Raw genomic sequence first — 24,274 nt, forward strand, 5'->3', positions numbered from 1 at the left:
TTTTAAAAAAAAAAAAAAAAAAAAAGATATATTTAAATATCATGGAAGGATGCAAAACTTGTATTAAACATTCCAAATCTTTATAATAAAACATTTTGTGTCAGACACAGTAGTACATGCCTATAATTCCAGCATCTAGGGAGGCTGTGGCAGGAGAATTGCAAGTTCAAAGTCAGCCTCAGCAATTTAGCAAGGCCCTGTTTCAAAATATGTCAAAATAAAACATAAAAAGGGCTGGATATGTGACCCAGTGTTTAAGCTCTCCTGTGCTTTATTCCTGGTATTTAAAAAAAAAAAAACTGCTATTGCACAAGCAACTACAGGGGACTTGTTTGAACAATTTTACATAATCTAACATATTAAAATCATTGCAGTGTTGAAACAGTCCCAAGCATGGATGAGTTTATAAATCCATTGCCGGTTTATAATCTCTTATCCAACCCCTCAGATCCAAGTGCTTTTCAATATTAAAGATTCTATAAGTTTTAGGAATGTAATATACTGTTATGAAATATCAGGTTTCAGGGAAGCACCCATAATAAAAACATATGAGTGATTCTTTGGAAAAACATTTAAATAATCCCCAGTAAAGATAAAGCTACCCATCAGTTCAGGTCAGATTTTGACACTAAGTAAGTTTCATTGCCAAACTTAATAAAAGCATTTCTGGGGGGCTGGGGTTGTAGCTCAGTGGCAGAGTGCTCGCCTAGCATATGCTCGATCCTCAGTACCACGTAAAAATAAATAAAATAAAGGCATTGTGTCTAACCCCAACTAAAAAATAAACATTAAAAAAAAATTTCTGGGGCTGGGGTTGTGGCTCAGTGGTAGCGTGCTCACCTAGCACGTGTGAGGCCCAGGGTTCGATCCTCAGCACCACATAAAAATAAATAAATAAAATAAATAGGATGAAGGTATTGTGTCCATCTACAACTAAAATTTAAAAAAAAAAAAAATTCTGGTGTTCCGAGCATTTGGGATTTCAGGAAATGACAGAAGAAAACTTTTTCTCATTGTCTCATGTGCAAATGGTGTCTAAAACATTTGTTGCATGTATGTTCAACTTTGGTTTTTTAAAGGTTAGAAATGTTACCAGAAGTGAAGCATTTCCAGGATTCCCCTGGAAGCAGGAGTGGAGGAGATGGGAGTAGTAAAAAACAAAACAGAACATTGAAAAATATTGTTTTGTTTTCTAGTACTGGGGACTGAACCCAGGGATACTTTAACCCTGTGCTACATTCCCAGTCCTTTTTATTTTTTATTTTGAAACAAGATCTCACTAAATTGCCCAGATTGGCCTCAAACTTGCGATCTTCCTGTCTCAGCCTTCCAAGTCACTGGGATTACAGGCATGCACACAAGTTCAAGGCTAGCCTCACCAATTTAGGGAGATCCTGTCTCCAAATAAAAAATAAAAAGTGCTAGAGATGTAACTCAGTGGTACAGCACCCCTGGGTTTAATCCCCAGTACCTTTATTTTTTAAAAAAAAGGAAAAGAAAGTTCTTTTCAATTATTTTAAGGAGATAATTAATCAATTATTTTAAGGAATTTACAACAAAAAGGAAGAAGGAAATAGGGTAAACCAGGCCTGAGGGTATAGCTCAGTAGTAGAACGCTGCCTACCCTTCAGGAGGCTTTGGGTCAGATCTTCCACATGGGAAAGGAAAGAAGGAAGAATTTGGACAAACTGTTGGAGGAACTGTGGTCAAACGAAGTTTGCAAGTTTGCGAGATTAGGGGAATAACACAATGTTTATACACTGATAGGAATTACACAAGAGAGGAAAAAACGGTGACAATGTGTGGGGGTGGGGGAGGCGGATCCAGTTGGAAGGGTGGATGTGATATCCCTCCTAAAGTAAGGCTAGCAGAGAATCAGGGAACAACAGATGTTGGTATGCGGTAGTCAATGGAGTGGAGAAATTATGCAGTTGTCCTAGTCTTCATTTGTCTTGGTGAAGTAGAAAATAAGGTCACCAGCTGAAAGTAAGGATGAAGAAGGTTGGGGGTTTGAAGACAAAGAAGTAATGAAATGATTTTTGAGAATGCATTAGGAAATTTTGATTGAAGGATCACTGAACACTCACTTGAGGGCTGGGGATGTGGCTCCATGGTAGAGTTTCCCAGGCATACTTGAGAACCTGGGTTCAATCCCCAGCCCCTCAAAAAAATAAAAAGTTCATTTGAAATTTATGAATCAAAAGTGAGAGAATTTTTGCTTTTATTCAAAAGGCATTTATTCCCTCCCCTTGGAAATTATAGAGATGAACTAACAAGTATTAAGAAGTCACCTCCTTCAAGGATGTTGTCACAGATCTCTTCTTCCTCATCACAATCTTCTTCAACATGAATTCTATAATAGTAATTTTTCTTCACTTAGGATAATGCATTTTACTGGTTTCTGGCTTGAGTGTATTACTCATTCAATCACAGATCTCTAACAAGCCCCTACTAAAGACCAGGCACCACGGCAGGATTTGTTTTTGAAGAGGCAGCTCTGTTTTGAAGCAGTGACTGTGCAGGCCTTGCCCTTGATGGAGCCATGGGTGCCAACTCTGTGCCCTCTGTGGTAGACATACTGCTCTTAATGTTCTCCAGCATCCATAGTCATCCTAAAGCTGATTGGATCACTGATGTTCAATCAGCCTCATCCTCAAAGGCCCAAAACAGAACAATCCAATTGCAATTTATTTCCTCTGATGAGGTCAGTCAAACTCGAGATTTTTGGTCTTAGCTCCTCTACCAGCTTGTTGCCATGTGCCTGATGGTTGCAGACAGGGAGGTCACTTTAATAAACTGGCCAGAATTTCCAGGCCCTAGGGACAGTGACTGGGATCCCCAGCTTGGGAAGCAGAGGGGATTCTGTGCTTTTGCACATGGATAGCCTGTTAATGAGGATGAGCTGGTCAATGAGCTTTTTAATTAGGTCGACTTGGTGCCTGACCCCATTGTACTGTGTGCCCAGTAGCTGGGGAAGCCTGCCCACCTGCAGGAGTCAGATAGAGTGTCCTGGAAGGCTTCCTGGCAGGCCCCAGGCCCCCAGAATTTTCTTTGGTGAGATAATCTCACTTGTTTTAAGACAATTGTGAGTGAGCTGTGTTTCCCCCCAGCCACTAGCACAGCTGTACCAGTACAGGCACATAGGAGACAGGGTCCGATTTGGTCAGGGGAGTATATTTAGACCACAGAAGGGCAAGAGAGTCCAAGGTGTATGCAAGAGAGTTATCACATGGAATTTAAGCTAATTAAAGAGGAAATCAAGCCAAGTGTAGTGGCACACACCTGTGAACCCAGCAACTCAGGAGGCTGAGGCAGGAAAGTTTCAAGTTCTAGGCCAGCCTCAGCAACTTAGAAAAGCCCTGTCTAAGAATAAAAAATATAAAAGGACCGGGGATGTAGCTCAGTGGTAGAATGTCCCTGGGTTCTATCCCCTGTACGAGAGAGAGAGAGAGAGAGAGAGAGAGAGAGAGAGAGAGAGAGAGAGAAATATCAAGTGCTTAAGGGAATAATATGTAGTAAGTATGTAATAGGTTCATGGTCAACATATTGGGGGGTTCCTGGTGTGAGATATTGCTTCTAAGGAAGTAACCTGGAAAAATAGGAAGCAGTGGCAAGAGAAGAGGATGTGTGAAATTGAGACTACTACAGTTGTTGTCCATGTGAAGGATTATCCAGCTGTGACCATGGAAGTGTGTATCTGAGACACGGTGGAAGATAAAATTGTTGGAAGATATTTCATGGATCTGTGAGGTCAGAGTTTTAAATGAATACATGCTGAAATTGCCAAAAAATCAAGATAGGAATGGTGTTAAGATCATTGAATTAGAAACCAAGATTACTGAGAGAATGACTGAAATTAATGAGAGAAGTGACTAGGTTTCAGAGGACCACATTGATGAGCAATAGATGTGGATAATACAGTCTGATGATGTGAGCTTTAAAACTGAGAGGTTGAGGGACTGGGGTTGTGGCTCAGTGGTAGAGCACTTGCCTAGCATGTGTGAGGCCCTGGGTCCGATCCTTAGCACCACATATAAATAAGGAAATAAAGTAAAAAATCCACTGGCAACTAAAAAATATTTTTTAAAAAAACTGAGAGGTTGGGAGAAGAGGGAGAGAATGGCCATATGCTGTCAGGCCTAGGAGAATGGAGACTTTGGGAGAAAAATACCATCACCAATTGAGAGGGTTTCAGGAGGACACAGTGATTCAGAGAACTGTCTCTGTGGTTAAACTGCCTTGATACTTTCCATCCATGGATCTCAGCAAATTACTTAACCTCTCTGAACTTCAGTTTCTTCTTCCATAAAATTGGGGGCAATTATAGTACATACAATCTCATACAAATATTAAAGATTTAAGTGGGATGATTTGTGTAATGGGCTTAACACAGTGCCAAGCACATTGTAAGCAATACTGGGGAGAAATCCTTCTGGTACCTCACAGCCTTAATGTCCACCATCAGAGGGCAGAATCCTTCTTTGACTGATCTTAGATGTGAATTTCTCCCTTCCAACACACTTTTTAGTCAGTTTGCTATAATATGCTGTGGTTTGAATGTGTCCCCCAAAGTCCATGTGCTGGACACTTCATCCCCGAAGCAGCAGTGTTGAGAGGTGGGAAGTTTAAGAGGTGATTAGGCCATAAGGGCCATGCCTCATTAACAGACGAATACCATTATCATGGGAGTAGGTTAGTGATCTCAGGAGTGATTCCTGATAAAAGGATGAGCCTTCCACAACCATGTGATGCTTTCCACTGTGTCGGAATGCAGCAAGAAGCCATCACTAGATGCAACCCCGCTATTTTAGAATGTTCATTATAAATTACCCAGTTTATGGTATTCTATTATAGCAACATAAAAAAAGCAGACTAAGACAAAAAAAACAAAAAGTAATACCATGCCAGGCACGCACGATGGCACACGCCTATAATCCTAGCAGTTCAGGAGGCTGAGGCAGGAGGATCTCAAGTTCAAAGCCAGCCTCAGCAAAAGTGAGGTGCTAAGCAATTTAGTGAGGCCCTGTCTCTAAATAAATACAAAAATAAGGATGGGGATGTGGCTCAGTAGTCAAGTGCCCTTGAGTTCAAACCCTGGTATTCACCCCCCAAAAAAGAGTAATACCATCCTACCTGTAATCCCAGCAACTCAGGAGGCTGAGACAGGAGGTTCACAAGTTCAAGGCCAGCCTCAGCAACTCAGCAAAACCTTGTCTCAAAACATAAAAAGGGCTGGAATATGGCCCAGCAGTTAAGCACCCCTGGGTTCAGTCCCTAATAACCCTCCTCCCCCAAAAGATTACTACTGCCATTAAAGATACAGAAACAGAGAAGTGGTATGATTTTCAGAGTCCCAAGACAATTTTAAGGCATCCCCCGCCCCCAAATATTTCTGACTGATTGAAGTGCCATTAACAAGAAGCAAACATACTTCAAGTCTCTGTAGGCCAGCCTGATGGGTTGGTAAGTTCACTCATACTGGATGAATGATGATGTGAGGGCAGCACAAGATGCCAAAAGCAGCCAAGAACCAGGAAGGAGATTTGAAGTGGCTTAGGGTCACCTGAAGCAAACTGAGGCAGCTTTGTCAATTGCTGGGGACGGGGGGTGGGGGGAAATCTCCACGTTGAACCGTGTCACCAGTAGAGACCCCTCAAAGTACTTAGTTTCACCTATATCCAATGTAGGTGATTCATGTTTTCCAAAATCTCGGTTGAGCCTCTTGAACTCAGCCTTTCCTCTTGCACGGTTGCAGGAGAAAACCAAATTCTCACTTTGGGGTCTTTCAGTCCCTCTCAGGCCTGACAGTACTCACCTCTAGGGGTCCCAGGATTCTGTTTTCTTCTGTCCTGAGATTTCCCTCCACTATGTACTCAAGAACTTTTTTGCTTTTATCCTAGCATCTGTGAATTTTTATTCTAGTCATTTTCTTTTGCAGTTGGAAACCTTAGATTCTTCTGGCTTTCTATCTAACAGAGATCCAAAAAAAAAAAAATTTTTTAAATTGTGTTCATGAATGGCAGATACCCAGAAAAACCTGAGTATGTTATGCCAGAAATATTTCACTCAGTCCAAAGCAGTGAAGACAAAAGAAATAATTTGCTTTCCCATTAAACTTAAGGAGATACAGATTGCAAACAGCCTATTTGGAGGTCAGACAGAAGACAGTGGTTAAAATTAGGATAAACAGGCAGTTGCTAGTCTGCTATGTCCTTTGCATTCCCTTGCAGAAGGAGAAAGGTTTTGTAAAACAAAAGCTGCACTCAACTCCCCCACCCACCCCAGTAACAAGATCCATTAGAAGACTCTCCCTTTACATTGATTCTCCTCCTTTGGGGTTTCCCTACTGTTGCTTCTGTTGCTAGACTTCATCTTGCCCCCATAACATATCCAATCTCCCCTTTTCTCTTGCTCTAGAGAGGGTGCGTTAGTCAGCTTTCTGCTATTATAACTAAATACCTGAGATAGTCAATTTAAAAAGAGGAAAGGCTTATTTTTGGCTCGTGGTTTGACAGGTTTCAGTCCATGATGAGTTGGCCCTGTTGCTTTGGGGCTTGCAGCAAACCAGCACAGCATAGCAAGGAGCATGTGGAGGAGCAAAACTGTTCACCTTATGGCAACAGGAAATAAAAGAGAGCAGCTCACAATGCCTTTCAAGGGCACACCACCAGTGACCTAGAGACCTCCTGCTAGGCCCCACCTTTTAAAGATTCTACTGGTTTCCAATAGAACAAAGCTGAGGACCAAGCCTTAAGACAAAGCCTTTGGAGGACATTCTAGAATCAACCTATGGCAGTGAACATACCCACCTTGATCATCTTAGCACTACTGAGAGATGCTGGACCTTTTAAAAGTACCTTTATATAATTGAGAAATAAGAGAAACAAAAATGGGAGGGACTGGGGTTGTGGCTCAGCGGTAGAGCACATGCCTAGTGCGTGTGAGGCACTGGGCTTGATCCTCAGCACCACATATGAATAAATAAAAAATAAAGGTATGAGGTATAAAAAAATGGGAAAGAGTATGCTTATAAAGAGGTAGCTAAAGGGATATCTTTGTGGTAATGGAGCAGTTCTATAGATATATAGATATATATGTATCTTCCTATATATAGGAAGATACATATATAGATACATATATAGGAATATTATATATATATATATATATATATATGATTGCAGTAGTGGTTATATAAAGCTCCAATATGAAAAAAAATGATGAAGAACTGTGCATTGCACCATTGTTTCCTGGTTTTGCTATTGCATAAGATGCAACCTATAGTTACATAAGATGCAATCAGGGCTGGGGCTATAGCTCAGTGGCAGAGCGCTTGCCTAGCAAGCTTGCCTGGGTTCGATCCTTAGTACCACATAAAAATAAATAAAATAAAGGCATTCTGTCCATCTTCAACTACAAAAATTAAAAATAAAATAAAAAGATGCAACCAATAGAGATTCTGGGTTTTTTGTTTGTTTGTTTGTTTGTTTGTTTTTTAAAGGCAACCATTAGGGGAAATGGTTGAAAGGTACACAGCACCTCTGTGTACTAATTTTGTAACTTCTGGTGAATCTATATTTCAAAAGAAAGAGGATTTTTGTTAAATCAGCATAAAAAATAATGACAGAGATTGAGGATTTGATCAATACTAAAGTTTTCCCCTATTTTTAATTTTTTAATTAAAAACATTGAATTATATTTATTATTTTCCTATTTTTAATTAAAAAATAGGATATGCAGAAAATTAAAATCACATTTCTACAGACTATGCTTCTAATTTTAATAATCATAGACAAGACAACTTGAAAGAGTCCCAGAATCCTTTCCAGCCCACTCTGGGCTGGTCCCGTGTCAACTAAGTTCCTTTCCATCAAGTCCTTTCCATTTTTCTATTGCCCTGTGGAGAAAGGCATAGAGGTTTATTTAGAAAAGTAGATACTTATTCACAGGACAATGGGGACCATCTCAAGAGAGAGAGGCCTTTGGGCTACAGCAAAGAATATAATACAAGCCCAAGGGAGAATGCGGGCATCTCTGGAGGAGACAACTTTCCATCGGAAGATTTTGACCACTATGCACTGTCTTTCTTTCTTTTTTTTTTTTTTTGAGAGAATTTTTTTAATATTTATTTTTAGTTTTTGGCGTACACAACATCTTTGTATGTGGTGCTGAGGATCGAACCCAGGCCGCACGCATGCCAGGCAAGACGCTACCGCTTGAGCCACATCCCCAGCCCGTATGCACTGTCTTTCCTCCCCTACCAGAGTTGCTATTGCTGCAGTTTGGATCTGGAATGTGCCCCCCAAACCCACACGTGGTATAGGGTTGGTCCTCAGCCCATAGCACTATTGGGAGGCAGAGGAGCCTTTCAGAGGTAGAAGAAGTTAACTTCCTAGTGGGAGGAAGTTAGGTGGCTGGGAGAGTGCCCTTGAGGGGGATATGGTGACTGCAGCCCGTCTGATCTCTCTCTTTGCTTCCCAGCCACCATGAGGGGAGCCAGTTGCTCCCTGACACATTCCCCACCATGATGTGCTGCTTCACCATGAGGTCACCTGATCATGGCCTGGAACCTCTAAGACTGAGCCAAAATAAACCTTTCCTCTTTTTTCAGGTGATCATCTCTGGCATTTTACTAGAGAAATGGAAAGCTAACACAATAATTCATTGGCCCATTTTCTTCTAACTGAAGAAAACTGACAATTCATCTGCTTTAAAAAGGGTTTTGGGTTTTTTTGGCAATCAGGCACAGAGGTGTATGCCTGTAATGCCAGCTACTCAGGAGGGTAAGGCAGGATAATCACAAGTTTAAGGCCAACCTGGCACTTTATTGAGACCCTGTCTTAAAAATTAAAATAAAAAGGATTTGGAGATTTAGCTCAATGGTAGAACACTTGTCTAGCATGCACAAAGCCCTGGGTTTAATCCCTGGCACCATAAAAAATAAAAATATATTTTTAAAATTTTGTTTTCCTGAGTTTCAGGTGAAGCAGGCACACATTGTCCCTAAGCAAATTTCAAGGCAGTGTGATTGATTGATATTCTTTAAGCCACCTGATATACTAGCCCTTCTAGGTCTGAAAATGACCACTGCCCCAACTCAAGTGTGATGATAATTAATGTAGATCCTTTTCCTGCCACCCAGGGAGACCATCTTGCAGGGCAGTTAACCAGGCAAAACCCAAACCCTTATGAGGCAGCAGGGAAAGAGAAATAAGATTCTCTCTGGAAAGGATAAATTTCCTTTTTCTGTTAACTTGTCAGAGGATTCTTGGCTAATTGCTGTTATCCCAAATATAAAAAGAAGGGAAATGTCTCTATCACAGATCCTGTTTCTCAAATATTTCTCCAAATGTATTTTTTTTCTCCAAAACAATCCTCTTTCTGTCACCCAAATCACTGTAGTCTAGGGTACACTGTCAATTGCATCTGCAATGACAGGCAATGGGTGAGGTAATTAGGAGGTGTATAGTTAAGGAACAACGCAATGGTTTTCTGCCACTTGGTTGACTTGATGCCATCTTTCCAGAGACTCCTTGTGATTGCCTGTGATTCTTCAGTCCCTTCTATCAGAGTTCTTCTGGTTACCTCATCATTTATTTACCCTGCAGCCTAAAGTCAACTGTTGAATCTGGCCCTTTCGGTGTATGGGAGATCAGAGTCCTTTTTTGATACACCCCAAACACACCCTTGTTGACTTCTGGGAAATCTGCTCTTCCGAAGCCAAATGTCACATGAAACGGCCAGAGTTCCCCTGAACCCTTATTGTCAACCCTTAGCTTTCATAAGATACCTTGTCAGGATGATCATCACTCGAAGATAGCTCTCCTGTCTTTAGTTTTGAAAATGCTAAATCTGGCCAGGCACAGTGGTACATTCCATAAACCCAGCAATTTAAGAGTCTGAGACAGGAGGATTGCAAGTTCTAGGGCAGCCTCAGCAATTTAGACTGTAGTGAGATCCTGTCTCAAAAATTTTTAAATAAATGAAATGGACTGGGAATGTAGTTCAGTGGAAAAATGCCCCTGGGTTCAATCCCTAGTACCAAAAGAAAAAAGAGATGCTAAGTCTCAGGGCTGGGGATGTAGGTGAGTGGTAGATCACTTGCCTACCATGAGACTTGCCACATATGAGACCCTTGTTCCATTTCCAGCATCCCTTCTCAAAATAAATCTAAGTCTCTCTCTCTCTCTCTCTCTCTCTCTCTCTCTCTATCTATCTCTCTCTCCTTTTTTTTAGGGGGGGTGGGTACCAAGATTCAGGATTCAAACCACCCCCAACACACACATCCAAAAAAAAAAAAAAACTTAGTGTCTCTCTCCCTCCCTTTTTTTTTTTTTTTTTTTTTTGGTACTGGGATTCATCCCAGAGGTGCTTAACCACTGAGCCATATCTCTATCCCTTTTCATTTTGAGATAGCATCTAACTAAGTTATTTATGGCCTTGCTAAATTGCTGAGGCTGGCCTCAAACTTGCAATCCTCATTCCTCAGCCTAGTTATTCTTTGAAGAGGAGTTTTGTTTGTTTATTTGTTTGTTTTATTTTGCTTTGCTTTGTTTTGCTAAATTTCTCTTCCCTAGAAAATAGCAGGTAAAGTCTCTGGGTCCATCATCAGTGAACTTTCAGCTACAATTGGTACAGAGTCCACTTCAATTTACTACCTTATTGAAAAATCAAAACTACCAAGAAAGCAGACAAGAAAATACTGAACTTTTTTTTTCTTTTGTTGTACTGGGGATTTAACCCAGGGCCTTCCACATGCTATAAAGTGCTCTATCACTGAGCTATATCCCCAGCCCTTTTTATTAAATTTTGTTTATTTATTTATTTATTTATTTAGAGACAGGTTCCTGATAAATTGTTGAGGCTGACTGGGTGCAGTGGTGCATAACTATAATCCCAGCAGTTTGGGAGGTTGAGACAGGAGGATCACAAGTTCAAGGCCAGCCTTGGCAAATTAACAAGGCCCTCAGCAACTTAGTGAGATTCTGTCACAAAATAGAAAACAAAAAAAGGCTGAGGAAGTGACTCAATGGTAAAGTGCCCCAAGGTTCGATCCCTGGTACCAAAAAAAAAAAGTAGAAATAAAAAGGACTGAGGATGTAGATCAGTGGTAAGCATCCCTGGATTTAATTCCTAGTACCAAAAAAAAAAAAAAAAAAATTGTTGAGACTGGCTTCCTATTTGCAATCTTCCTGCTTCAGCTTCTTGAATTGTTGGGATTGCTGGGATTACAGGTGTGCCCACCACTCCCAGATCTCTGAATTTCTTTGGTTTTTCTTTTTTAAGTCATAATATTGTATTATGCAAATGAATATTAAAATTAATTTTCAGGTGACATTGAAAGAATTCATACTTAAAGAATATATTAAACAGCTAATTCTAACTGTTCACAATATTCAGTAAATCTCAGGAGAAAAGGGAAGAGGGAAGAAAAGCTGAATTCCCTATTTTCATGACAATTAAATATGAGTTACTACATGCTTGAATCCCATGATTCAGCAGTACTCTTATTCCATTCCCCTCCTATGGTTCTGGACTACTGATATAGAATAAAGAAAGTCAACCAGAATTGGATTATAAACATGCTTTATTGTAAGTAGATAATGGGTACTGAGAATGATAAAGCAAATGCAAATTCAAACTGGTAAAGAAGAACCAAAAAAATTAAGAGATTCCTGCTGAAGAGTGCAAGACAGGTGTACTCCTTCATATTTGATCTATAACAGGTATTCAGACCACAAGGGGATAACCAACACAGTTCTATGATCAAACTCTACATCCAGCCAGGTACCTTGACAATCAAGTTCTAGCTCAATGATACTACCTTGTCTTCTCTCAGTCATGGTAAAATAATGATAATATTGTGATGAACTGAAAGCAATGGGTTGATCATACCTATTGGAGAAGCTAGTAGTATATGAATGGATTAGTCCTTAGAAATGGGCTTATTTTCCTGCATGATTTTCTTTATCCAGTCAAGATAGTTCTTAACCTTTGTGTAGATTCCATAGGTCCCACACTTGGGTCCCCAGGACACCAGGCCAGCTACATAGAATTTGGGGGTATCTTCATTGGGGTCCTGTACAGCAAAAGCCCCACCACTGTCCCCTTGACAGCTGTCAACACCCTTCTCTCCTCCAGCACAGATCATGTTGTTAGTGAAAACATACGCAGCTGCATTCATTTTGGAATTTCCCCCTTTCACTTCTCGGCACTTTTCTAAGGGAGCTACAGGTAACTTTGCCCCTCTGAGATAGAGAACATGATCTCTTTTCTCAGTTCGACCCCAGCCTGAGATCATTCCCAGGTTTCCTGGCAAGAGGTTGTATTCTGAGGAGGTGCCTGGCAGGCAGATGGGGGAGACATTTGGTCCCATTTTCACAGGGTCCCTCAGCTGCACCAGCGCGATGTCATTGTCAAAATTCGTTCGTGAACTGGAGTCATCCACTGATTGCCAACGCGGATGAATAATCACACGTTCAGCGGTAAGCATCTGGGTGCTATCCAAACCTGAGGTTCTCACAGTTGTGGATCCGACATACATAGCTGGGTCTGGATTTTCCTCCACAACGTGGGCAGCCGTCAGTACCCAGTACTCATCAATGAGAGCCCCACCAGCCCACGGGTGCTTAAAGAAGACTTGCCAGGGGAAATTTTTGATATCTGCACGGGATCCTCCAAATATCCTCTGTTGCATTGTAAAGGGCTCACTGGGGACTCCACAAACTAGGAAAGAATAAGAACAAGATGGAAGGGACAGGAAATGATGATGGCCTCCTGCAAATCCTCCCACCACTGAAATACCTTTGCCTCTGGCTGCAGAGTTCTCCAGTATGAGATAGTCAACCTATTTGGTCAACCATCTCCATATTTGAACTTACTTTGACTTATCCTAGCCTTCCTTAAATATCCCCCTTTGCCAATGTCATAAGCAGGCTCTAGGAGAGTAGTTCAGCACAGCCGGGCATGGTGATGCACACCTGTAATCCCAGCAGCTCAGGACGCTGAAGCAGGATGATCACCAGTTCAAAAACAGCCTCAGCAAAGGTGAGGTGCTAAGCAACTCAGTGACACTCTGTCTCTAAATAAAATACCAAATAGGGCTGAGGATGTGGCTCAGTGGTCAATTGCCCTTAAGTTCAATCCCCGGTACCCCCTCTCAAAGAGGGGGTGCGGTTCAGCACATGAGGCCAGGCACCCAACTGGGAACCAGTGCTGGAAAACTCCTTCCTCACACAGACTGCAGAGGAGGGAAGCTTTATACCTTCTACTGATGCCCAGATGAAACCCCTATTTAACACCTTCTTTACTGAAGTCCTGGTTGCACCTGACTCCCTCCTAGCAACCCAAAGGTCAACCTATGATGGAAAAAAAGAGGGTTCTCTTCTTTGATCTTAACCTCTTGCTCTCCATGGGCTGGTTCTAGGTAAGACTGCTTTGCATTCCCTAGTACTGAGTTTCAGATGAAGCTGGATTATATCAGTCCCTTGTTAGACAGTCTGAATAGACTTTGAATTGAGCATAATGAACTTTGTACCCAGACAGAGCTGGGTTCAAAGCCTGCCCCTGACTCTTACTGAATTCACTCATCCATAAATGGGACCTCATAGGATTGCTACAAGGATGTGGAAGAGATAATAAATGCAACAAATTGGCTTGGTCTTTAGTTTTCAATAGCATTATTATTATTACTAGGATCATTATTATTCTTCTTGTTTTGCCCTGTTGTCTTCTACTCAACTCTTGATTTCTGATCTTCCTGTAACCCCCATTTACTTTATTCCTCAATATCTTCTTTCCACATAAATTTCTTTCTTTCTTTTTTTTTTTTTTTTGTACCAGGGATTGAACCCAGGGGCTCTAAACCACTGAGCCATATACCCAGCCCTTTTGATTTTTTTATTGAGACAGGGTCTTGCTAAGTTGCTTAGGGCTTCACCAAGTTGCTGAGGCTGACTTTGAACTTACTATCCTCCTGCCTCAGCCTCCCTAGCTGCTGGGATTATAGGTATACATCACCACACCTGCCTGCCACATAGACTTTTAGTATAATAACTAGGCTATATGGGGCTGGGGTTGTGGCTCAGTGGTAAAGCGCTCACCTAGCATGTGTGAAGCACTGGGTTCAATCCACATAAAAATAAATAAATAAAATAAAGGTAATGTATCCATCTATAACTAAAAGAATTTTTTTAAAATAATAACAAGGCTATATACCCACACTTCTTTCTGAGTATGGATTCCTCACTCTCAACTTTCAGGTCCTGCTTTTAGCAATTCTGTATCTGCTTACCTCATCTTCATCACCAGACTCAACTGGTCTTGACTCTGACACTCACTGTTGCTGGCTGACTTGCCTATTTTGCTTCGAGTAGGCCTGACTCAGTGTGGTTGAGGGAATTCCTTCAGCCCAGTGTTACAACCTTTCACTGTGCTGGACTCTAGAAGACCTGGACTAAGTCCTTTCCCAAGAGGATTGCAGCTGCTTTCAGAAGGTGACTCCCCACTCCACTGCACCTATGGCTCCAGTCTCTGCCCACACCAAAAACCCTGATTACCTGGAATACATTTGGGCAACTCAGTGCCCAGCACTTCATTCACCCAGCTCCCGTTAACAGCACAGCGATACTCCCCTGGAATCACACAAGGGATAAATGTCAACACCACCACATCTTCCCTCTTCCACTTTTTCCTTTCAGGCAGAGCCTCGGCTCCTCTGAGATTTGAGAAGGGGGTCAGAACAAATCAACTAGAAGATAATCTTGAGCATCCCCCAAATAATCCCTCAGGCCTCTATCTTGCTAAAGAAAAAGAAAGAATAGTCTTCAAAGCAGAAGGAAGAAGGGTTATGATAGAGACTGAGAAAGTGCTTCATGTGGGAAAATAATTTTTTAAATGTTAATAATATAATGAAAATCAATGTAGAAGGGTCTACTTTGTTTCATCTAGCACTGCCAGGGCCTTTACTGCAAGAAAACCAGTCATCAGCGGGGTACAGTTGCACATGCCTGTAACCCCAGAGACTCAGAAGGTGAAGGCAGGAGGATGGCAAACTTGAGGCCAGCCTTAGCAAATTAAAAATAAAAAGGGTTGAGGATGTAACTCAATAGTAAAGTGCCCCTGGATTCAATCTCCAGTACCAAAAAAAAAAAGTCACCACCATATGACGACTTGCAGCTGTGTTGGGGCGGCCTTGAACAGGAGTTGAGCACCCCCTTAGCCTTGAGTAACAGGGGGTGTGGAACTGGCATCATCCTGTGTGTGAGGCAGGTGGGCCTCACCTTCACTCCACAAGGGAGTGTGCATCACCCAATGGGACTGGGCTACACCTCCATATTTGCTGTAACACAATCTCTTTGCTTTATTTGGGTGGAATCTTCTATCGAATGTCTCCCCCCTAAATAAAACAGGGGTTCAGGATGTGCTCTCTCTCTGGCCTCTTGCCTCATGCCTCCCTTGTTCCCCTTGCCCTCCAGCATGGGAGCTGAGGCCTCAGAGTCATCCTTGAACCCCAAAAAGGGTTTTTCTGTGTTTGTGTGGTCTTTTCGTTGCCAGCCAAATTCAGGAGGGGTGACCCTGACTCCTTCGCCTGTGTGGGCCATACAGCTGGAAGTTCTCCTGTGAGTTTTACATGAAACAACTGGTCCAGGGGGATAACCATATGAAAGGAATGTTGTAGGGGAATTCCTGCCGTAGCTGCAAAGCTGAGTTGGTGACCTTTAGGATTTTCTTGAGAACATACCCTGCCCCATGTGAAAACTGTATCCTTACTGGAAGCCAAGAGGATGACAGTGTGTGTGTTGTCTCCCCCATTTCTCTACAAACCCTCCCCAACCCAGAAAGATTTACTGTTTGCCCTCTAAGTGTTCACATTCCCTTTCTCTCTCTTTCTCTAGTAGAAGAAACCTACCTCCTTCTTCATGTTCCATGTAGTAATATGGCTCCTCACAAGTGTAGCGAATGACAGAACCATATAAAGTATTTTCTGGAACTTCAAATTTACCATTCTGAATGGGTTCAGGAATGCCACAGTCCACAGCTATAAGAGGAAGGGAGGAGACTGATGGTCAGGACAGTCACCCCTTCCCAGGAAGAATTATGGGATCAGTTCCATTCTTACTTCTTCCCCACCCCATATCCATAAGCACAACCCCAAATGAATCTCCCCACACCACTCTCCATGACCATCCTCTTCAATGGGCATCACCCCACTCTCTAGCCCATCAGCATATGCCAATCCAGATTGCCCACTGAAAGCTAAAATGAAGAGCCTGGTTCTTAGAGGTTGGCAGAGGTCCTGGAGAAGCCAGGAAGGCACCCATTTGGAGCTATTAACTATCAATCCCAAAGCCCCTTTCTTAGCCAGGCATGGTAGCATGTGCTCCCAGCAACTCAGAGGTTGAGGCTCAAGGATCCCAAGTTTGAGGCCAGTCTGGGCAACTTAGTGAGACTCTGTCTCAAAATAAAGAATAAAATGGACTAGGAGTATAACTCAGTGATAGAGCAGCCCTGGATTCAAGCCCCAGTACTAGGAAGGAGGAAGGGAGGGAGGAAAAGAGGGAGGGTGGGCAAAGTTTCTTTTTCTGCGGGGTGATGGGGGGGGATACCTGGGATTGAACTTAGGGGTCCTTAACCACTGAGCCACATCCCTAGCCCTATTTTGTATTTTATTAAAAATAAGCTCTCACTGAGTTGCTTAGCACCTCACTAAATTGCTGAGGCTGGCTTTGAATTTGCGATCCTCCTGCCTCAGCCTCCTGAGCCGCTAGGATTACAGGCATGCGGCACCACACCCAGCTTCAAAGTTCCTTTCTTTAGAAGAAATCTGCTAGTCTAGCTGGCCTGGGATCATGCATGGTCTGGGTCTAGAAATTCTTCCATGACTGACTTTCCTTAAAAACCCAACCCACTCTCTCATAACCCTAAGAGTTATTTGTTTTTTTGTTGTTGTTGATTGTTTGTTTTTTCATTTGTAGATGAACACGATGCCTTTATTTTATTTATTTTTATATTGCACATTCTAGGCAAGCGTTCTACCACTGAGCCACAACCCCCGCCTCATACGCTTGATTTTTATGTGCTGATTTTTCAGTTCCCTTGGGGAGAAAAAAAAAAAGTTCCACATTGAAGAGACACGTACGTTGACATTTCAGTTTGGAATTACTCCACTTTCCATTGCTTTGACAAGTCGAATAGAAAGATGTTGAGCCAACACTTCCCTAGAGAACAATTATAGATATCAGCATTAATTTATACAGAGAGAAATGGGAAATCAAAACCGAAAATGAAATTGATCTCTGGACTTGGATTAACAAGGATTCCTCACCAAAAAAAGGCTTGGGAACAGTTTAGCAAATGACCCAAAACACCCAGGAGTTGGGGCTGAAAGAGACAACTGTGTCCCAGCATATCCTCTCCTCTTCCCCAGGAAGGCTGAAGGCAGAGAGAATGCCCAACTGGCCAAGGAGCCCCATGGCTCACCTAGGACTGAAGATCTTGAGCTGTTCTATGGAACAGGTGTTAATACCTTAATCAAACAGGGATGTTTAGGCAACGACTGGACAATTTCAGTATGCTCATCCTGATCTGGTCAGAGATTAGGGAGAAGCCCAAATGGTACTTTACCTCTACAACTTCGAACCCTTCTTTACAGGTTATCTTCACCATATCTTTAAACACATATTTTGCCTTTTCAGGCTCCCAAAAAGAATTGGCAGAGACTTCTTTCAGACAGGGGTTTGCTTAGAAAGGACAAAGTTGGGACAAAAAAAAATATTTTTACTAAATAGTTGGAGACTGTTCTATTTACATCATTCTCACTTTCTTTTTTTTAATATTTTTTTAGTTGCTGATAAACCTTTATTTTATTTATTTATATGTGGTGTTGGGACTTGAACCCAGTGCCTCACACCTGCTAGGCAAGTGCGCTACCCCTGAGCCACAGCCCCAGTCCTCATTCTCACTTTCTAAAATCATTTAATTGTTCTCAATTCCAATGCCTAACATTCTAATATGGCAGATAACTAAAATAATATGGTGTTACTAACTAACCATCCCTAGGTTGTCCACATTCTCAGGTCTAGTTGAAGGATTACTATGTTGAGGCATTTCCATCAATAACTGACAGATTTAGATCTTCTGGAGAAATTGATGTATCCCAGAATTCTATCCAAACAACAGTCTACCTGTTTTGATTCTACATTGTTCAAGGACCTTAATGTCACCAGCTAAAAAAACACTTTTAGGTTACTCACGATCTCCATGGTAACGAAATTTCCAGCCTTTTTTTTGCCCTGTTAGATCAGTTTGAAAGATAATATCAAGAGTGTTACTCTTGGTTTCAATAGTCAGGGGCCCAGGGAATCCATTACCACAGTAAGGACCAAATTGTTGGTTTCTTGCAACAAACTGAAAGAAAACAAAATGATTAAATCAGAAGAGAAAGAATTTAAAGGGAAGAAGTTTAAATGGAAGGTATAAAAGGGACAGTCAGGCACAGTGGAACATGCTTATAATCCCAGCTATTCTGGAGGCTGAGGCAGGAGGACTGCAAATTCTAAGCCAGCTTCAGCAACTTAGCAAGGCCCTGTTTCAAAAGAAAAATAAAAAGGGCTTGGGGCATAGCTCAGTGATAGTGTGCCTAGATATACATTACTGCAAAAAAAAAAAAAAAAGTTAAAGGAGATAATAAGGGGCAGGAAGAAAGATAGTTTTATCTTCAAGGAGAAGTAAATTGGGGGCAGAGCAAGAATTAATCATCACCACGCACAACTAAACTGTCATGGCAGTTCCCCTTTGAGTCAGCTGGTTCCACATCAAAATCTTCTCTCCGCATAGTGACCACCACTTGGAACCCTTCTTCCAACTGGATCTGATATTCACACCTTGAGTTCTCTGGATATGGATTGGGATAATTGGGACTTGCAATCTCCCCAGTCAATGTAGTAAACACATCCCCACTGCAGTTGACTAAGAGATAAAAAAAGAAAGGAGAAATCAAATATGGGGTCAAGCAAAGAAGTTCCTGCACCAAACTATGATTCCTTCTATCATAAACTGAGAGTCCTCCATTCAGACTAATCTAGGATCCATTCCCTGACTGGAGCCCACCAGGAGCAATTATACACCCAGTGCTTATTAATAGGGCTATCCAATGCCTATGAGATTTCTATCACTCTTATGATAGGGATATGAACAACTTTAGGCAGACTCTTCACAGGCATCTATCTTGCTTCTCCAATTAACTAACTTTAGACTGTGGCTCTTATGTAACTGTTTGGATTTTAAATGTTTCCCAAAGTCCCATATGCTAACGGCTTGGTCACCAGCCTGTGGCACTACCAGGAGTTGGTGGAACCTTAGAAGGTAGAGTCTAGTGGAAGAAAATAGATTATTGGAGGTGTGCCCTTGAAGGGACTACTGGGACTCTAACCTCTTTCTGTCTTTCACTTCCTGACCGTCATAATGTGAGCAATTTTGCTCTACTACATGCTTCCTGCCATGATGTTCTGCCCTCACCACACACCCAAACAATGGAGCCATCCAACCATGGACTGAAAGCATGAACCATAACAAACATTTTCTCCTTTTTTTAAAAAAAATATTTTCAGTTGTAGATGGACACAATACCTTCATTCATTTATTTTATGTGGTGCTGAGGATCAAACCCAGTGCATCACACATGCTATGCAAGCCCTCTACCACTGAGCCACAACCCCAGTCCACATTTCCTCCTTTTAAATTGATTATCTCAAGCATTTTGTCACAGCAATGAAAAGCTGACTAACACACCTTATCTTGTTCCCCTCCTATGGTTCCCCACTCAGTTATGGGTAACTAAGAATAGATGCCTGAAAGAAGAGCCTAATCAAAATTGGAAGATGGACAAAGCCCTTTCTGAGGCCTCAATACATTCCAAATCCCCTAGAACATGAATCTCTCTTAATGCCAAGCTCACCTCCACAATTCCTCATATCATCATGGAGAAAGTATTCTGGAGGACAGGAACAGAAGTAACCACCAATGAAGTTGTTGCAGAAGTGGCTACAAGGGACATCTGCAAAATCTGTGCACTCATTTACATCTGTAAGGAGAAAAAGATTGAGGTCAAGCACAAAAGTCTAGAAGGAGGAATGGAGTTAAACCCAAAACTATAAAGGTTAAAAAAAAAAAAAAAAGAGAGAGACACTAACTGTTAAAGATTGTCAAAGAACCACATTTCAGAGTGCTATTATTCTACATTACTTTCCTGAACTATGATTCCAAAGTTGTGCCCTGCCATTGTACTGCTATAACGGAGCTCTCAATGCCAGAGATCCCTGATTTTTCTTGCATACAGAGTGTTTCAGTGCCAGACACAACACTCTGCAGGCCAAACATGTGCTGTTTTCTGCAGGGAGGAATCATTGGTTCATCTATCTCTTTACACCACATTGGTCCTTCTAGCAGATCTAAGCAATACTTTGACTTTGTGACAAGTTCTAACTTCATTCTAACCTGGAGACAGATATAGAAGTGCCCAGAATTTGAAAGCTTGAATGCCACATTTTGAATTGGTTTGAGTATCCTACATTCCTTATGTAATTTTTGGCAAGTGATTAACTTTATAGTTTTCATTTTCTTTATCTTTTTATGGAGATAATAATACCTACCTTGAAGTGTTGAGACCATATGAATATAGGAAATTTTCTAATATAGTATTCAATTCATAGTGGTTCTCAATAAATTAAGATTTATTATCTACTATCAACATTAACATCATCAATCACCAATAAAATATGATCATGTGTTTGAAATTCACAAAGGTAATTGATGAATTGATGGAAGGAGCCAGGCCAAGTCAATACTTTGTAAAAGTTATAAATAGAATCCTCATTTAATACACAGTACAGTGTTTTTACTTTTTCTAATCTTGTCGCTGGATCAGTAAATCATACACATAAGGGTGAGTCTTACCTATGGCAACATAATATGCAGCAAACCCAGTAAATCGTTCCTCGTTGGAGAAGTCTGACTTAAAGATCACCTGGAGTTTATTGTATGGGATTTGGAACTCTTCCACAATTGGGGAGTTGGGATTCTTGCTGGTCCTCTTTCCACAGAGTTTCCCTTCTTCAGTGCCCCCTGACATTATCTAAGAGAAGAGTAAAAATGATGTTATTAAAGGGGAATATTTTGGCATGGAGGTGATAAAGTAGAACCTTGACCCCCATAGAACTACCTGACTCCAGTTCCCTGAATGTCTGTGGCCCTCCCCCAATCATCCTTCTCATTCCTCCACCCCAGCCATGGTCTTCCACCACCATTCTGCATGGTTTGTGATATACCTGCACTGAGTCATATGCGCAGTCCTCTGACAGTTCTATGTCCAGATGAGTGAAGTAGAGGTGAATTCCATACCCTTCAGGAACTTCTATATCCCAAGATTTCTCTATCTCATTGGGGTATGCCTGAGGATAGTTAGGGGACAGGATCTCCCCATACATGGTCGGCTCAGCATAAACCCGTGCCAAAAGAGAAAACAAAACAATGCACCTGAAATTTAAAAGGGGGAGGGGCACAGTAATGTGGGTAACCCAGGTACCAACAGCCTCTTGTAGAATTCGAGCATTTATCCCAAAGGGAAGGAAGGAAAAGAGAAAAGGACACCTAGCAGGCCATGGAAGAAAACCTTAGCTTGGAATAAAGAAAAGGCCTAGGTCAAATCAAAATCCTTTTCTTGAGAAGATGAAGGGACTGGAGTCCATGAACATTTCTGTAGACCCCCAATCACTTACCACGTCTCTGGCGATGTGTCCATGTCTCTGGACCTAACTCTCTGTTCCTCTGGACTTTGGAGCTAAAGTGGTGGCCAGCCTGGCTATCCGTCTGTCAAACACAGTCACCCTGCTTTGGTGGTGAGAAGCACCATAAGAATAACATAAGTTTAATAGAGCCATACCATCAGTCTTCACATATGACACCTGGCCTCTCACACCCTCCTTGCTCAGACTTCACTAATTTTCTACACTGGAACTAAATCCTATCTTTCTCCCATTGCTGCTCCGACTTCCTCCCAACTTTTCTCCAGAGCAAGTAGTTTCTCCCAGTTTTCTTCTTTTCTGTTTTCTCACCTCTAGGCCCCCTCAATCAATCTCTCTCCTGGCCTCACAGAACAATAGCCCCATTTCCACCCAGGTTTTTGGGAGTCTGCCCACCTGACCATCTGGCTAAGATAGTTCCCCTCCTTTTCCACCACAAACCTTTTATCACTTCAAGTCAGCCCTCTTTACTATGGTTAGTATAACATGGGTTTCTGTTGATGTCCTCAACGACCACTGATGGAGGAATGAGATTCTTTCAATAAGGGAGGACAGGGTCCTTGGGAGAAATGGTCTGAGAGGGGAAGTGCTGCCCCCACTGAGACAGGATTGCAAAAGGAAGGAGAGAAGGGGCAGCTAATGACAAGACACAAAATCTTCCAGAGTTAGTTCGTTTTTTCCTTTACTAAGAGAGGATATCTTCCTAGAAAAGTCCTGCCAAAATAGCTTTTAACCCTAAAAACAATGGTACTGTGATGGGGTAAATCGGAGTGGATGGGATCAGCCTAGGAGAAATGGGTTGTCTCTAATTCTGTCCTTTTTTATTCTACTCTTTCCAGCCCACCATCTTTGCCCCAAACCTTTATCTGTGTGGTTCTCTTCCTTTCTTTTCCCCTCCCTCAAAGCTCTGCTCTTCATTTTTAAAGTTTTTACCTTCAGAAACTGATGGGAGCAAGTGGGTCAGCCCTCTCGCTCCTGCCAGTGGTCATTCTGGGCGACCCTGCTGGCTCCCAGGAGCAACGGCTTGGCCTCGATGCTCCCTCTGCAGGAACTTCCGGCAGACCTCCCTGGCCTGGTTCTGTACATAAGATTCTCTATCCAAGTGTGCATGTCCAAAATTCCCTGATCTAAACAAAGAGGGGGCTGGGAGACCATGACACAGAGGAAGGGTTATTCAGCCTTGATCCTGGAGCTCCCTCTGCTTTTGAAACAAGAACTGCATCTTCCTCCCAGGCTCAAGTTCCAGGGGAGAAAGGAGGAATGGGGGAATTTCGCAGATTGCCTAATGCTCTTTCCCAGCCAAAGGGTGTGTTTCAGAGTTTTCAGGGAAATCAGGTGACTTATGGGAAAAGGAGGGAATTGATATTAGAAGAAAAAAAACCAAAACCATAAAGTTCAACCCTCTCCCTATGAATCATGGATTAAGGAAGAGGAGTTGTCCCAAGTGCAGTTCATCCCAGCCTTCAAGGCAAATTTAATGGTTGGATAATGATTTATACCTAGGCCCCAGATGATGTGGACTGAAGTATTTTCCTCTTCCTAAAACCTCTTCCCAAACATCTCAATGCTAGCCACCAATCAAGATAAATCCCAGGGTTGGGGTTGTGGCTCAGTGTTAGAGTGCTTGCCTGGCACATTTGAGGCACTGGGTTCGCTCCTCAGCACCACATTAAAAATAAATAAATAAAATAAAGGTACTGTGTCCAACTATAATTAAAACATTAAAAAATAAAGAGAGAGAGAGAGAGACAAAACCCAACTCTCAACCATGACCCTTGGGGCCAGATGTGCTTTGAGAAGCAGGATGGATTTTACTAAGACAATGATATATGTGGACCCCAAATTAAGTAACATCTCCTTCTTTGCCTTGCTCCAGGTGTGACCAAAAACACGGTCCTTGGCCCTGATGCAATCCAATAACGAGGACCTTTGAACATAACCCTTACTGCCCTGTCACTGCAACTTATTTTTAAAATAGACATGTTTCTTTCTCCTTCCCCTGCTCATCCGAAATCTCTCCCTCTCCTTAATCTCAGGGGAAACAGGATTACCTCCCTTCCCCTTCCTGTCCTTGAGCACTCACCCACCAGAGGAAGAAGTAATCCAGACTTTGGGGATGGCACCAGAAGACCTCAGAGAGGACTATCTCCAAAATTAACAAGTGAATTACAACTCCCACCGAGAATACGTGGAGTGTAGTCTTTGAATTCCTGTTTAAAAGCCTTGTTGCTGCTGATGGGCAGAATCACAGCCTTTGGGACAGGAGTTCCCTGTTTCTCCTTTGCTAGCAAAGCAATAAACCTTCTTTCCTTTTTCTCAAAACTGTGTCCTAGTTATCGGATTGCCATTAGGGACAAGGACCAAGCTTTTGGCAACAAATTTGGTACCCCAGGAGGAACCCGAGAACAACTCGCATTCCAGTTTCCTGGGGCAGGCCTGGCTCTCCAAGGCCATCCTGAGGATGTAAGGCCAACTTG

The 24,274-nt window shown here is 42.1% G+C and overlaps 1 protein-coding gene across 2 annotated transcripts; it reads right to left on the reverse strand.

The window, feature by feature from the left end:
* Positions 1 to 11,566: 11,566 nt before the first annotated feature.
* Positions 11,567 to 22,905, reverse strand: C1s (complement C1s). Of its 2 annotated transcripts, none has more exons than XM_015500654.2 (12): positions 22,731 to 22,905; positions 21,774 to 21,885; positions 21,324 to 21,531; positions 20,953 to 21,130; positions 19,955 to 20,080; positions 18,767 to 18,966; positions 18,252 to 18,405; positions 17,623 to 17,738; positions 17,138 to 17,216; positions 15,908 to 16,036; positions 14,556 to 14,630; positions 11,567 to 12,723 (listed from the first exon to the last, which is right to left on the reverse strand). In XM_015500654.2, the coding sequence occupies exons 2-12, from the start codon at positions 21,794 to 21,796 to the stop codon at positions 11,924 to 11,926; spliced, it is 2,088 nt and encodes a 695-aa protein (XP_015356140.1). In that variant the 5' UTR covers positions 21,797 to 21,885; positions 22,731 to 22,905; the 3' UTR covers positions 11,567 to 11,923. The 2 variants fall into 2 exon arrangements, with proteins under 2 accessions (XP_015356140.1, XP_048643535.1); XM_048787578.1 differs by having other exon boundaries at positions 21,774 to 21,882; positions 22,731 to 22,893.
* Positions 22,906 to 24,274: the final 1,369 nt, after the last annotated feature.

Source organism: Marmota marmota, unplaced genomic scaffold (genome assembly GCF_001458135.2).
Source record: "Marmota marmota marmota unplaced genomic scaffold, marMar, whole genome shotgun sequence".
NCBI classification, from domain to species: Eukaryota; Metazoa; Chordata; class Mammalia; order Rodentia; family Sciuridae; genus Marmota; species Marmota marmota.